At 29.3% G+C, this 16,557-nt stretch overlaps 2 protein-coding genes across 3 annotated transcripts; one reads left to right on the top strand and one right to left on the bottom strand.

Annotated features, from left to right (window-relative positions):
* Window positions 1-573: 573 nt before the first annotated feature.
* On the bottom strand, window positions 574-14,139 carry LOC123300869. 2 transcript variants are annotated; one of them, XM_044883526.1, is made up of 4 exons: window positions 13,956-14,139; window positions 1,727-1,915; window positions 1,485-1,658; window positions 574-788 (listed from the first exon to the last, which is right to left on the bottom strand). In XM_044883526.1, exons 1-4 carry the CDS (start codon window positions 14,133-14,135, stop codon window positions 636-638), a joined length of 696 nt encoding a protein of 231 aa, XP_044739461.1. In that variant the 5' UTR covers window positions 14,136-14,139; the 3' UTR covers window positions 574-635. The 2 variants fall into 2 exon arrangements, with proteins under 2 accessions (XP_044739461.1, XP_044739462.1); XM_044883527.1 differs by lacking the exon at window positions 13,956-14,139 and adding an exon at window positions 2,184-2,255.
* Window positions 14,140-14,675: 536 nt separating this feature from the next.
* On the top strand, window positions 14,676-16,267 carry LOC123300748. The gene has a single exon (XM_044883392.1). The coding sequence runs from the start codon at window positions 14,778-14,780 to the stop codon at window positions 15,927-15,929; it is 1,152 nt and encodes a 383-aa protein (XP_044739327.1). The 5' UTR covers window positions 14,676-14,777; the 3' UTR covers window positions 15,930-16,267.
* The last annotated feature ends 290 nt before the right edge of the window (window positions 16,268-16,557 follow it).

Genomic DNA, 16,557 nt, shown 5'->3' with positions numbered 1-16,557 from the left:
TTTGAGAGCATATATAGTTTAATTTATAATTGGTTAACAATTGAAATAAAGGACTACTATATACACTTCTATGCAGCTACTTTGTTATTATTATATAAGAAATATAAATTATTTGATTTCTTTTTGTATTCTTTAATTACTGTACTAATTAAATTTTTCTTTTGTTCTGTTCTAATTTCTTTTTAGTTTTATTTGCACCAGATGAAACAAATGAAATGTTTAATATTATTGTAGTAAGAAAAATAAATTTTCTTTGTAAATATGCTCAGTGAACTGGACGTGTATTAAAACATAAAGAATGTTTTTACTCTAGCGAACAATTTACTATTTCTGCTCACAAGTCACAAGTTTTAGCATACACAACGGTGAAATAAAATATCCGTCATTATCAAATCAGATTTTTAGGTAAAAGTGTAACAATATCTTATTATGCGAAAATTGGACTATATACACTGATACTTATAAAAGTCATTAGGACTTAGGAATTTTTTGTAGACAACGATTTTTAAAAATTGCAGTATGTGAATCTCATAGTTTTAGTTTTAACAATTTATTTAATTATAATTTTACAAAAACAAAATATTAAAATTTTGAAGAGGATTGATTTATTCTGTTTTAGTAGGTACGTACCTTATTTAAACTTTTTCGATTTCGGCAAAAACATGAAGACCTCCGGTAATAATACCACCTTTCTCTCTAAAAAGAATTTTGAACATCCATTTTTTGCCTTCGACGTATACTGGGAGGTTTCTTGTATCAAGTTCGAAACTATTCAATGCATAGTCACCCTTAAAAAATCAAGAATATAAAAAAATAAATAAAAAAACCCGACTGCGTTAAATTAAAAACTGAAAAGAAAACAACGTATGGTAGAAATGAAAAGAAAACTCAGCATGGCGAGTTTTGTAAAATCTGACTAATTTGAGAATGCCGAGAAGAGTAAGAAGCCTAGCAATTAATATGAATACCAATACAATTAATATTTTTTAGTTCTTAAGTTGAACCAATTTTAATGGCCCATTATCATTATCATTAATATCAAAGTGATGCTTTCAAAATGATCCAAAGGTAACCAAAAAGTATAAGATAGAGGAAAAGGAAGGCTTCCATTACTGACAATGTTAAAAAATAGTATACGAGTTTCAACGCCTCTAGTGATTTCGTCCAGTCATAAACGCCCTTCTCCATAATTAAAAAAAACAATCAGTTAGCAGATTATAGTTTTGACCGAAGAACCTCTGGGTTTTGCTCTGCACTATGCTCTGTATAATAATATCGTAATAACATTTACTGATTCCATTGTAAATACAGTATGATTCAAAAGACCCAAATACCAGATGACATTCGTGCCTGTATACGCGACCTTCTTCTTTATCTTATGCTTATTGATTGTTACCAAAATCATCTTAGTTTGAGTTGTACTGTGTGTAGTAAAGCACTGTAAAGATTCTTTAGGGGGAGTGTTCGTATCAATTGAATCTTACCTCAGGAATTGGACAGTGAATGTTGGTTACATTTAAAAATTTTAACATATCTTGTAAATAGTAATGATTGTCGTCTTTGTCATCTCCATCATATTGATCTAGTTCATCACATAAATATGCAGTATCATCTGCCGCGTCTATTGGAACATCCTGATTTATAGTTAGCATTCGGATCTGAAAATTAAAAAAAGTATTTTAATTCCTATATGAAATTCATTTTTTAGTAAACGAAGTTATTTTACCGTGAAATCGTAACGATCCATATCAGTACTACGTATTCTTATAATTCCGTCCACACTCCAATGTGTTTGATTTTTTTGTTTTATTTCTAACGAGGGTATCTCCATGTATGGCTTTCCTTCATGGCTTAAGTGCTCCCAACGGTTTAATTTCAGCATATGATTATTTCCAATTGGAGTCATTGAATAAGACTGAAACCAAACGATTATTTTGATTATTGCAAGTTGAAATCCAGTATCTCCAGTATGTTGAAATTCAGAATAAAATATATCAAGATTTGTAAATTAATTTTTTTTCACGTAAAAAGATATCGTGTTGAAAGTTTCAGGTTGTAAACGAGTCAAGCGGATCGTAGGACCCAACTTTTAAACCATGAATGAAAAAATGGTTTCTGATGACAAAATCTTTCCGTTTAGGATCATTTTATTCCAATACCGCGAAAAACGAATACCAACTTACCATTATTACATTCATTAGTAAAATTAAATTATGGAATAAAATTGATAGGACTGCTTTACGAAACATTACAAATATTATTCAAGCACAGATGATATGTTTGTAACTAAATTTTATTTCAAGTGAAATAAGTATTTTATACTTAAATTTTGTTTAAAAAAAAACTTATTTTTTACCTAGTCGTGACTTCCGTTTAACAACTCTAGCTAGCATCCGTTTCATATTCATGTCATGCCAATTTTTTAAACCAGAGAATTCCACAATCAATAAAATTGTTTAATACTTTATACAGTTATCGTCAAAAATCTAAAAACAAAAAAAAAAAAATAAAAATACGCGTTTTAGCGGGTCCCGACTGTATAGCTGCCTCTGTCTGTCGTATATTACCTCTATGATATACACAGACATGCACGTGTTTATACAATAATTCAAAATATTAATATTCGCGCTTTATCAGGCTGCGAGACACAGAACGAAGACGGTCTCCTTTTTTGTGTCTTTTTTAGCGGTCAATAATTCAGTTATGCTTAGTTATGCGTTTCCTATGCTTTTAAACCTCTATGTTATATAACCTCTTTGGCCACAAAGGACACACACACGTGCATACATATATATGTATAGACTGAAAAGTACAATTCGACTGCTTTACGTCCCTCAGTCGGGTAAAAAGGCAGTTAATTTTTTAATTATTCGCAAAATCTGTTGGCCAATTTGAAAAAAAAAAACTTCCAGGTTTTTCTAAAGTTTGAGTAACTGTCTGATATATTTTCATAGCTGCTAGTTTATCAAGTTTTTTAAAATTATCAAGTGATATTTGAATTTTCTATACCTACCCATATTTCTCGAAGATTATTGTAAAATGTTTTTATTTATAAATTTCCATAAATAAAATCATTGTCACATCGATGAAAACAAGGTATTACTTGTTTCTAAGACGTTTGCTGATACCGAATCTTGTAACTTATATTGAGTTTTTAAATAAATGTCTCTAATCTAATTCTTTCGTTGAGTAGTAAGTAGTCCGATTTACATTGTTTAAATTAAACTAATTTTTTATAATTTAAGTTTGTTGGTAAAAGGATTTAAAAATATATTTACTAAGAATTTCTACTCAATCTTTCGATCAGAAATAATGTCGGACTAAATCATTCTGATACTTATAAAAGTCATTAGGACTGAAAAAGATTTTTTAGACGAAATCAAAACTTATCCAAGAGCAAGAAAAAAAGTGTCATTTACTGGCCATAAAGCTAAATTGAAAAAGGCATATTTTACAATCATTTATCGACAAACCTGGCATCGAAAAGTTTTCCAAAGTACCCCAAGGTATAAAATCACTTTTTGTAAATCTTAAGGAAAACAAATTCACAAATGTATTTTGTTCTCATTTTGGCTTACACTTGTTATTTATCAACATCAACACCTTTTTGAGCAGACCAACAAAATAATCTTTATTTTTGTCAATAACGATTATTCGACAAAAATATGTGCTTTATTTTATTTAAATGCTTATATATCGAAAACGGTGAGTTTTAGTGACACAAGCCACAAAATAATCTTCTGTTTGGTCTATAACGAGTTTTGAGCGAAATTTCCGCATTTTTTTTTTTCAAATGCTTATATCTCGACAACGGGATGGTTAGATCAAAATATCAGAGATTAAAAAATGCTTAGAAATGCTTGTCTAAAATATAAAATTCAGATGTTTTTTAAATGTTAAAAAAAAAAATATTATTGTGTCTGTGAGTTGGGAACTTCTATCTCAACCTATGGGCGTAAATCGAAAATGCAAATGCAAGTTATCATGAATAAGATTTTGTTGAGAACGCTTAGGCGAACATTTTCCACCGGCTCCCATACAAATCAGATGGCGCGGAGTTTTCCTCAGTCGGGTGGATCGTTTCCTACAATAATTATATACATTTTAATTGAATTACATTTTAATTATCAGCTTACAAAAATGTCAGGTATAGTTATCGAAATTATTTTAGAGAAAAACCGATTTGTATTATCCGCTTAGTCCATGTATTTTCTTTCTTTTTGTCACCTTTAAATCATTCAAAGTTATTGAAATTTTTATATTATCATATTTTTTTTAAATTTCTTTCCTTATCGTTCTTTAGAAACTTAAAGTTTTATTAAATGGACTACCTACTTACAGGATTGCCTTATACAAGTTTTCGTCTTTGCATCACTGGGTATCAAAAACTTTTTTAAATTTTGATATTTATAAAATTTTCATATTCACGAAATATAATAAATTTCCAGAAAAATTATGTAATTACGTCATGACATCCAACCTATTCACTGTAAAATATAATATATAAGTGGCCTCTTTACGATAATTCCTCTCTACGTTATTTTTTTTTTGACAATATCTTTTGGAATATTTTATAATAAAATTTTTTTCAGGGATTTAAGTAAGGAAAAAGGTACTGCATATATTTCGTGAATAATTTAGACATTAAAATATATAATATTAACGTTGTGATAAACCTTTTGTTTTTACATTCAATTTTAAATATGTGCTAAAATAGAAAAGTTTTTGATAAAAAAATAATTTAAATAAAACTGAAACATTATCCAATAATGGATAATTATTACATTTAGATTCAATGTGTACTTTTTATTTATAGTACAATTGAATGACACTTTTTACAAATTTCTCATAAAAATTCCCTTAGTTTGGTAAAACAAGTTTCAATTTCTTATTCTAGCCTCGTAAGTCATTGTAAAGAGATGGTGAAAGATAAAAATGTATTATCAGTTTTGTAAAACGAATTTTAAATTAAATAAAAAGCTGTCAGTTTTTGTTCCTACCCATACAAGGTTTTACAATTGGCCCAGTCATGGTCCATTGCTGGTGGCCAGTTTTGCAGCAATGGCTGAGTACTATATACCATGACTTGGCCATTAAAATAATTTCATCGGATGATAACTTGGACCCATTGATGGGTTCAGTTAATTGGCCAAAGATTGAAGCCAATAATATCCCAGTAATGGGAATAAATAAAATTTGTACTAAGCCAGCAACGATTTTAATGAAAAAAAAAATTTATTGAAACTAAAAATATTGAATTAAAAATACAATAAATTTTATTAGTTTAATTTTTTTGGTTCGCTCCTTACGACCACCTCCGCGATCCGCTGCACCAGATAACCAGCGACCCACTTTTCCTGATAAATTTTTCAACTCTCCTGAGTCCGCAAATTGGTCAGAAAGCACTCCTAGAAAAACATCAATTTTATATATAAATATTCATCTTCAATTAAAAATTAATTGTTGTATAACCTTGTACGTACACTATAGTGTACATACTTAGCTATAGCTTTCAAGCTATAGCTTGAAAACAAAAATAGAAAGCGTTCATATTTAAAATAGATGAAATTTCTTAAAAAAAAGCTTGTGATATGATCAAATTAACTTTTTGAATAATTTAATTCTGAGTTCGGAGAAAAAAATTGAATTTAGTAGATCATTATGATACAAATTGAAGAAACTAAAATCCAACATTTTTTGATGGTCGGAAGGGGTCCAAAAAAAATGGTAAAGTGGCCTAATCCGGTCTTTCGCGTCAGACACCGTCGGATTGAGTTAAAAATAAAAAAGTGTTTAATAAGCTTACGCGCCGTAAAAAGGCGAAAAGAATGAGCTGAGAATGAACCCGATTGGTCCATCGATGTCCCCACAAATTGCAAAAAACCATCGATTTTGCTCGAAATTTCAAAACTTCATAGCTCTTGTTGTTTTAAAGATTCAAAGCTGAGATTTAAATGGATTGTAGCTTTTGTACCCATGAAGTATCACACACAATTTCAGCAAGATCGAATGTATACTTTTTGCAAACCGCAGCTGAATGCAAAAAACAGGGCTTTTGTAAAATGGCCCTAAAAAAGTTGTGGTGCGGTAACGCGCTATTTTTTTTACGCGATCATATGCTTCAATAGCTAAAGTAATACCTACTAAAGTGTCAACCTCTCATCTTAAGTAAAAGTTACTAAAATATTAATTTTAAATTACTATTATTTTAAATTATAACATTAAAAATAGGATGGGAGTAATGGGAGCAATTATTAAGACTATAATGTCACATAACTTCTGTCTCTTAATAATTGCTCCCATTACTTCCATCCTATTTTTAATGTTATAATTTAAAATAATAGTAATTTAAAATTAATATTTTAGTAACTTTTACTAAAGATGAGAGGTTGGCACTTTAGTAGGTATTACTTTAACTATTGAAGCATATGCTCGCGTAAAAAAAATAGCGCGTTACCGCACCACAACTTTTTTAGGGCCATTTTACAAAAGTCCTGTTTTTTGCATTCAGCTGCGGTTTGCAAAAAGTATACATTCGATCTTGCTGAAATTGTGTGTGATACTTCATGGGTACAAAAGCTACAATCCATTTAAATCTCAGCTTTGAATCTTTAAAACAACAAGAGCTATGAAGTTTTGAAATTTCGAGCAAAATCGATGGTTTTTTGCAATTTGTGGGGACATCGATGGACCAATCGGGTTCATTCTCAGCTCATTCTTTTCGCCTTTTTACGGCGCGTAAGCTTATTAAACACTTTTTTATTTTTAACTCAATCCGACGGTGTCTGACGCGAAAGACCGGATTAGGCCACTTTACCATTTTTTTTGGACCCCTTCCGACCATCAAAAAATGTTGGATTTTAGTTTCTTCAATTTGTATCATAATGATCTACTAAATTCAATTTTTTTCTCCGAACTCAGAATTATCTAAAAAATGACGCCATTTTTTTTTTATTTGATCACACTATTGAGACAAATATTGTTGCGACATGGGAAGCTACGAGAGCTTTTTATCGGCTCTGATATAGATGTATGCGAATGAATTTGGCCGAAGTTAATATAGGCCGAAAAGTCTATAAGTTTTTGGTCGGATGTTGTATTGACAAAATTTCGTGCATCTGGAAAATTAAAAATTTTACCTATACGCGAAGTTGAAAATAATCAATTTAACTACTGTTTATTATTTTCTGATCATTTATTATTGAAGTATAATATTTATAGAACTAATTTTTTAAGGGCAATTTTTTGAAATAAAAATTTTTTCGAAATATTTATTATGAATTTTAGAACTTAAAAATGTTCCTAAATATTGCGATTAGGAAACAATATGTCAAGGATACTCTGATAGATTTCCTAGGGTATGTAATATAAATTTTACTCTTTGGCCGTGAGTACACAATAATCGAATTAATGGTACAATGGATCGTAATATTTATTTTCGCTTAGTTTGACTAGACAATTTGTTCTACAGGAGTGGATAATGATATGGCTACTCAAATAAATAAACTAAATAAGCGTAAAACATTTATAAACTTTACTTGGGTCTTGAAGTAAAAAATCACAGCTGCATAACTTTTTTATTCATTTATCGTTGTATAGAATTTGGAGACAGTTTTACTGGATTATAAAACATTATTTTTCATTCATTAGAAAACAAGTAATCGTAAATTCTGAAGTCGGTTATATATATAACTTGTGTAAGAGAAATCTTCTTTTCAAATGAATCCCAATGTAACTGTTTTAAGAAAGAAAATCGTTATTTAATTAATCTCGCATATAAATAACTATAATATTAATTTATAGGTTTCATTTTCCAATCCATTGTTTATACTAATAATGCGTCTTATCTTTTAACAATAAAATGAAAAAGATACCAAATAAATCTAATTATAATCTCATCGTAAAATTCGTTTAACAAACCCTTACAGAAATATATCAACGAAAGACAAAATTTCTGCACTAAATTCGAGGACAACACAAAAAGTTGAATATACGTGGTACGTAAACACAATCAATTTATTGTCTATAATACGTTAGTATTAAATCAATCTAATAAAGTTTACTAATGCGTAGAAGAAGAATTAATTATTCTTATAGACTTCGAAGACAAGCATCGTAATGAAAGAAGGACTCAGTAGTAGAGAAATTTGTTGAACTATTATATTGTCTTGTTATAACATAATTCATCCTCCAAGAAATCTAAGAAAACATATCATTCATCTACCGTTTTCCTATAAGACCAATGTTAAATATGCCTACTTTTGAAGACATTTATTTATTTAAATAACTATGCCACTCTTTCCCCTCCTTAAATTTTCAGAATTGATTTAGACCTAGCCCAACTACATGAAATAAAAAATTCAAACTTTTTATCAAAAATTTCCCTGGCGATAGTACATCTTTAATTGCCCTTCGGTAGTGGAATTTAAGCTGTTTACAGTTTGTGGGAAGATAACTTTGTATTGCCAAAATTGAGTAACATATCAATAATTCTAGCACATGTTGAATAAAATAACAGTCATTTAGCTGTTGTTTTGAAACATTTTCGGTAGAATTATTATCGTTGTCAAGCTAATTTATTATAACCATTCACAAAAAAAAAAAAAACTGGTATATATCCGTGGTTTTTCATTTAAAATAACACATAGGTTAGAATACTGCTGCTTTCACAAAGTAAATATTTCATATTAAAATAATAATACCAACCTTTACCTGGATGGTATGTACATGCGTATAGATCGGTATCTAGCTTGAAAAGTGGGTTTTGACTCCGATTTAGTTATCAATCACAGAGAAATACTTAGGCTGGTACGATAAATTGATATACAGGGTGTTCTGTTATTGACTACAGAACCTGGGCCTACTGAATAAGCTCATAAAGACAATGGAAAAAGTTATTTACCAATTTTGGAGTTGAGGCCTACTTTCCTGAAGGCCAACGTTCTGCAGTAAATAACAGAACACCCTGTTTAACGAATTATTATTGGAACTATGTTCTATATAGTGTGTTTGGCGGATGACAGAAAAAAAAAGTGTCTGATACCGACCGACACTTTTTGTATTATCTTGAAATTTCAATACCATTGTCAACTAGGTCATCGTCTTGTAGTTACGGGTCTTAAAGCTTTTATTCACATCAATAAATTTTGTAAATATAAATATAAAAATTGTTATATTGTGTTATATGGGTTTCTAAGCCTAGCGAGCCTAAGTAAAAGTGGGAAAAAGAAGTCGCACTCACCCCGAATCATTAAAAATATCAGTTATTAATTGTTCTTGCATGAACACACCGTTGCTGTTATATACTGGTCTAAAATGCTATACCTATTTTAATGCAGTAAAAAATATTTTTAAAATGAAATTCATTATTCAGTTTGTGTGTAAAAATATTTGAGCAATGTTTTACAATGGCATTGTATTACATAAAGAACGGCTATTACCTATGTTTTCATTTTTTTTATACCTTCAGCTGACAACAATGTTCTAGGTGAATAGTATAGAGAGACAATTATACATTTTATAGACCGTGAGTTCATAAACTGAAATTTCTATGACTATTTTTAATGACTGAAAAGGATAAGCTTAGTGTTGGATCGAATGCCAAATTCATGAAAAATTTTTCGATGTTCAGGTTTTTAGCTGCCTGCTGTATGATCACCGTAGTATATGTTATAAAAACCTATTGACAACAGGATATGTGAAAAACTACCGGTTACATTTTGTTTATGGTTTTGTTCTTTTACATATATTCACATGATTTAACTTTTTCGACAATTACAAATTTCCCCCAATTTTTTCCACGAACTTTGTTACCTATATCTTTCTTCCAACATGTGTGGCAAACAAAAAATTCTCGAAACATCTTCAAAAAATAAATTGATTTCAAAAATTCGATATCTGGGCAACTTACTATGTGAATCGCTCAAAACGTAATGTTGTGAATCGCATAAATCGCAAAAAAAGGTATAACATTCTAACAAGTCTGTAAATAGGGAATCGGAATAAATTTTCTTATCACTACAGATGAAGAATTCTCACTTCGCACGCGCAAATAAAAGAGAGAAGTGAGAATAATTTTTACCGACTAGTGACGTCATACGTGTGTATCGTCATAGAGATTACATATAAAACTTTGTTTTGCTAAAAGACGATGGAAAGGCTTTGAATGCAATCTTTGATTGCTTATATCTTCTTGGTTTTTTGATCAATTTTAATTTCACTTTCAAATTTTGTCATGGTATGGAGTCTACTTTTACATTTTTATGGGTAATATGGCTAGTTCGAAATAAGGATTGCCCCCTATTGATATTTCCATTTTATTAATAAAACTGATTCAAATTTTTAGAATTATGCTAACTTATTTTTAGGAACAATGTGTTTCAACTAACAAAAATACATTTGCATAAAACTTCATTCTGATTTGCCTGAAGTTTGCCCAGTCGACCATGTACAGGCATATTAATATACAGTTTGATTTATAGTCAATTTTATGGTACAACTATGCCTACAATTTTTTTGTATTGTTGAAACCATAAACAATGGTTTCTGAAGAAATTCTAAAACTTTCTATTTGAAATAATTACTTGATGATTTACTTTGTTCGAAAGACTTAAATTAACATATACATATATTTTTGAAAGGATTTAAGATACGACAATTTAATACTTATGTACGCACTAATATGCTAAAAGTTTTAAATTTCGATTTTCAGGATAAAACTAATAACTTTCTATTTAAAAATAAATAAGTTTGTTATACTTTAAAAACACTAAATTTTATAGCACAAATCAAATTGTAATAGGCAATGAGCAGTTAATCAACCAGCAGCCATTCCAGTGTTCGAGTAAAACCGATTAAAATTTAATAAAATTTATTTTTAGACATTTTAATGTTACAATAATTTTATTACATTTAATATGCAGGAGAGTTGTCTAGATGAGTCCAGTGCTTAGATGAGCTCATCGCAATGTTTTCCGACCGTATTCGAGCAATTAATTTGATGTATTTCTAAATAATAAAAAACTCTTAATGATAGTCTAAACATGTATTTTGCAGTCAATGGCTAACAAATTAAGCAAAATATTTATTAAAATATTTTAAGTCATAAATTTTATAATCTACAATACTTAATAAAGTTCAGAGAGTGGGGGGGATGATTTCGTGATTAACACACTCAGGAAAATTCGTGAGTGGCTTCATTTCAGTGTAACTTACAACATTTTAACTTACAAAAAGTTTGGAGGAATAACTACAGCTACAAATAGAGACAATTTTCATGTTAATATTGTAAAGCATGTTCTTAAAAAATACAAGAATGTAAATTTTGATTCCATTTACCACAGCTTTCCCCATTTCCAATGTAGGTACGATCCCAGAAAAATATCCCTTTATTCCAGAACTTATGTCATGTTTTTTTCTAAACGAAACTTTTGGACATTAATAAAAATTGGACTTTGACAACTTGCTCATACACTTAATATGTGATCGAAACAAAAACAATGATCATAAAATTTTAATTGAAATTACTATAAAACTACAATTAGATTTTACGTTATAAAATGGAGCGATTCATATTTTTTCTTTTGCGATAAAAGAAAAAGAAAAATGATTTCGGAACACAAAAATTCAATTTTTAACCCCCGAACTAAAAAAAAAGTAGTGTTATGAGTTTGACCTCTATGTGTGTGTGTGTGTGTCTGTGGCATCGTAGCGCCTAAACGGGTGAACCGATTTTAATTTTTTAATTTCGTTTGAAAGGTAATTTACTGGGAATGTTCTAAGCTATGTTTCAAGTGCGTGATTAGGTTCTGTACCCGAAAAATATCTGGGCGTTTTTAAAAAATTTTTAAATTTCACTTGTATAATGTTTTCCTAATACAAAGTAATTAAACTAAAAAAAGTAAGCAAGTAAGCATTATTAAAAGTACTTCAGTGGTGATCAAATTCGCTGTTTTTGACGTAAATATTCTATTTGAGCAGCTCTTAAGCCATTTTGATTACTTTCTATTTATTCCGTTACACTGGGTAGATTCGGATTTTCAGAGCTAAATTTCGTCTGGTACGTGCTAAAACTAACCATAAATAAGGTAACTCGTCGTCGAGTAAGTCGAGATTTTTAAAATTCACAATTGAGAAAAGACATTTTAAAAATTATTATAAGCCTTCAAAAAAAAGTAAATAAGATAAATAATAAAAAACTAGAACCAATCCAATACTGTCAAACTCGGACTGAACTTTTTCCTTTCTTTTCTAATTTTATTTAACGCAGTCGCGTGTGATTTTGATTTTTTTAATCATTTATTTCATTTTAGACTTTTTAGTGTACTTAAAATATATATATATATATATATATATATATATATATATATATATATATATATATATATATATATATATATATATGTATTTGTAACCCTCTTTTAATTTTCTTTATTTTGATATCCTACTCGACCTACTCTATAGGGTTAGATAATTTTTTATTGACGTATAATTAGTTCTCGCAAAAATCAGGTATTAAATAAAACACCAATCTACGGTCACTTGAGGGCTTAAGACGAATACCACGATGTACCTTAACTGGTCCATGGAGCCACCTGAGAGATATGAGGTAACAAATAAATACACATACGTACATACATACGAAATTTCCTTTTGCTGCAATTTATACCATGGTTGCGCATTATTTTTAGCAATGATAGAATAATCTAAAGAATTTTTTGTAAAGAACGATTTTAAATAATTGCAGTATGTGAATCTCATAGTTTTAGTTTTAACAATTTATTTAATTCTAATTTTACAAAAACAAAATATTAAAATTTTGAAGAGGATTGATTTATTCTGTTTTAGTAGGTACGTACCTTATTTAAACTTTTTCGATTTCGGCAAAAACATGAAGACCTCTGGTAATAATATCACCCGTCTCTCTAAAAAGAATTTCGAACATCCATTTTTTGCCTTCGACGTATACTGGGAGGTTTCTTGTATCAAGTTCAAAACTATTCAATGCATAGTCACCCTTAAAAAATCAAGAATATAAAAAAATAAATAAAAAAACCCGACTGCGTTAAATTAAAAACTGAAAAGAAAGCAACGTATGGTAGAAATGAAAAGAAAACTCAGCATGGCGAGTTTTGTAAAATCTGACTAATTTGAGAATGCCGAGAAGAGTAAGAAGCCTAGCAATTAATATGAATACCAATACAATTAATATGTTTTAGTTCTTAAGTTGAACCAATTTTAATGGCACATATTATCATTATCATTAATATCAAAGTGATGCTTTCAAAATGATCCAAAGGTAACCAAAAAGTATAAGATAGAGGAAAAGGAAGGCTTCCATTACTGACAATGTTAAAAAATAGTATACGAGTTTCAACGCCTCTAGTGATTTCGTCCAGTCATAAACGCCCTTCTCCATAATTAAAAAAAACAATCAGTTAGCAGATTATAGTTTTGACCGAAGAACCTCTGGGTTTTGCTCTGCACTATGCTCTGTATAATAATATCGTAATAACATTTACTGATTCCATTGTAAATACAGTATGATTCAAAAGACCCAAATACCAGATGACATTCGTGCCTGTATACGCGACCTTCTTCTTTATCTTATGCTTATTGATTGTTACCAAAATCATCTTAGTTTGAGTTGTACTGTGTGTAGTAAAGCACTGTAAAGATTCTTTAGGGGGAGTGTTCGTATCAATTGAATCTTACCTCAGGAATTGGACAGTGAATGTTGGTTACATTTAAAAATTTTAACATATCTTGTAAATATAAAGAATCGTCGCTTTTGGCGTCTTCATCATCTGCATCTAGTTCTTCGCATAAATATACATAATCACTTGCCGCTTCTATTGGAACATCCTGATTTATAGTTATCATTCGGATCTGAAAATTAAAAAAAGTATTTTAATTCCTATATGAAATTCATTTTTTAGTAAACGAAGTTATTTTACCGTGAAATCGAAACGATCCATATCAGTACTACGTATTCTTATAATTCCGTCCACACTCCAATGTGTTTGATTTTTTTGTTTTATTTCTAACGAGGGTATCTCCATGTATGGCTTTCCATCATGGCTTAAGTGCTCCCAACGGTTTATTTTCAGCATATGATTATTTCCAATTGGCGTCATTGAATAAGACTGAAACCAAACGATTATTTTGATTATTGCAAGTTGAAATCCAGTATCTCCAGTATGTTGAAATTCAGAATAAAATATATCAAGATTTGTAAATTAATTTTTTTTTCACGTAAAAAGATATCGTGTTGAAAGTTTCAGTTTGTAAACGAGTCAAGCGGATCGTAGGACCCAATACCGCGAAAAACGAATACCAACTTACCATTATTACATTCATTAGTAAAATTAAATTATGGAATAAAATTGATAGGACTGCTTTACGAAACATTACAAATATTATTCAAGCACAGATGATATGTTTGTAACTAAATTTTATTTCAAGTGAAATAAGTATTTTATACTTGTAAATTATTATCACTTCCATAGTGATATAATTGTTTACTTTTGTTTCAATTGACATACCTGAACTAAAGATTTTTATAATTTATATTGTGTTAGAATCATAAACGTTTATTAGTGGACATTCTATTAAATAACGTTGTAATTTAATTTATTCCTTTCAGGTATGTTTTTGTTTGTAAATTTAGTGTAATTCCTTTATATAATTTTGTCAATATATTCCTTTCAGGATTAAATACAATCTCGTTATTTATTCAATAAATTAATAACTTACAAATTAAATTACAATCATTTAAGATGGAAAAATTGTTTGTCCACTTAATAAGAAGAAGCGATGAATATTTTGAATTAGCTGGACTATCCGAAGATAAGCGGTTATGGTTTAGCTTACCAGATGAACATAAAAATTTATATGAACATAAGGTATTATCATCAAAAACCACCATTAAAAGTGCAATTGCTGCTATTAAACCGATTAATGGTTTCCGAAAAATTGGCATTAAATTAGATGAGGATTTGAAAAAAGAATATTTTGATGAAGATGGAAACCTTAGCTACAAAAACTATCCGTTACAGGAATCTGTAGTTTTTTTTGATGTGAGTGAAAAACTCCAAGAAGAAAATTTTTTAATTAAAAGAATCAAGGAATTAGAATTAAAATTAAATGACAAAGATGAGATAAAATTGCAAAATATAGAAAAGAAGTTTGTTCTTGATAAATATGACAAAACACAAAACCCTTCTGAGTGGTTTTCTAAATTTGAAAGTGAATGTGACCGAAATAAAATAAAAAGTGGTACCCAGATGATTGAAGCTTTACGATTTTTTGTCGCTGGATCGGCCAAACACTGGTATGAAGGAAATTTGAAAAAATTTGGTCTAACTAATTGGTCTGAATGGCGAAATTCATTTTTTTCCATTTTTATTGACAAAGGTTGGACAGCTGTCAGAAAAGCATATACCTATAAATACTTAGGCGGCTCATTGATCGATTACGCTTTAACAAAAGAAAATTTATGTTTAGAAGTAGAAAGTGATAGTACTATGAGTTCCAGAATAAACTTGATTGTAATGGGTTTACCATCTCAAGTTCAAGATGAGCTAGATCGCGAAGACATTAACACTATAAAAAAATTATACAATGAACTCCGAAAGCTAGATGGTCAATATAATAAACGTTCGAAAGAAAATAAACCATATGATAATCGGCATGAAAAAACAAAATTAGGAGAATCGACTAAAAAGAAACAAATTGATATACCCTTGAAAAAACCATGCTACATGTGTGAAGCTCTTGGTTGGAAAAATCGATTTCATCCCTCTAACGAATGCCGAAATAAAATACTGTACGCTCAGAAAAAAGAATCTAATTTAATTGAAACGAAATCTGATTCAGAAAATGAGGCTGAAATGATGAAAATGGAAATTGACCAAAATTCTTTAAACTAGAGAGCCCGGATAATTTGATTCCATTAATTCATGTAAACGTAATTATTGATGATAAAATGAAAATAAAAGCAGTGTATGACTCAGGATCTAACGTGAGTCTAATTAATCAAAGAGTTGTAGATGTATTAAAAACAAGTTTGTTAAAGCATAACACTGCATTCAAGACAATTAATGGTTTCAATTTTAGTTCGGCCCGGGCAAACATAAAGCTTAAAATTGGAAATATTACAAACAATTTGAATACTTTTGTAGTTAAAAATTCAGAATTTTCTTATGACCTGTTACTAGGTTTAGATGCTATTAAAAAATTTAAACTAATTCAAGACGAGAATTTAAACATATACCAAAAACCTAAAAATGATGAGATGCTCCAAATAAGAAGTAATCAAAATCAGAAGAAATCTTGTGAAATTTCTAACAAAATAATTACAAATGAAAATAAAGAAGATAAAGAAAATGTAAAGAAAGAAGATAATATAGATGTAAAGAAAGAAGATAATAAAGATGTCAATAAAGAAGATAATAGAGATGTAAAGAGAGAAGATAATAGAGATGTAAAGAAAGAAGATAATAAAGATGTTAAAAATTTTAATAAAGAAGGTAAAATCAATGAAAATGAAAAAGAAGA

This window comes from Chrysoperla carnea, chromosome 5 (assembly GCF_905475395.1).
Source record: "Chrysoperla carnea chromosome 5, inChrCarn1.1, whole genome shotgun sequence".
Lineage (NCBI taxonomy): Eukaryota > Metazoa > Arthropoda > Insecta > Neuroptera > Chrysopidae > Chrysoperla > Chrysoperla carnea.
Note: the sequence above shows the minus strand (reverse complement) of the source record. Positions and strands in the feature narration are given on the sequence as shown.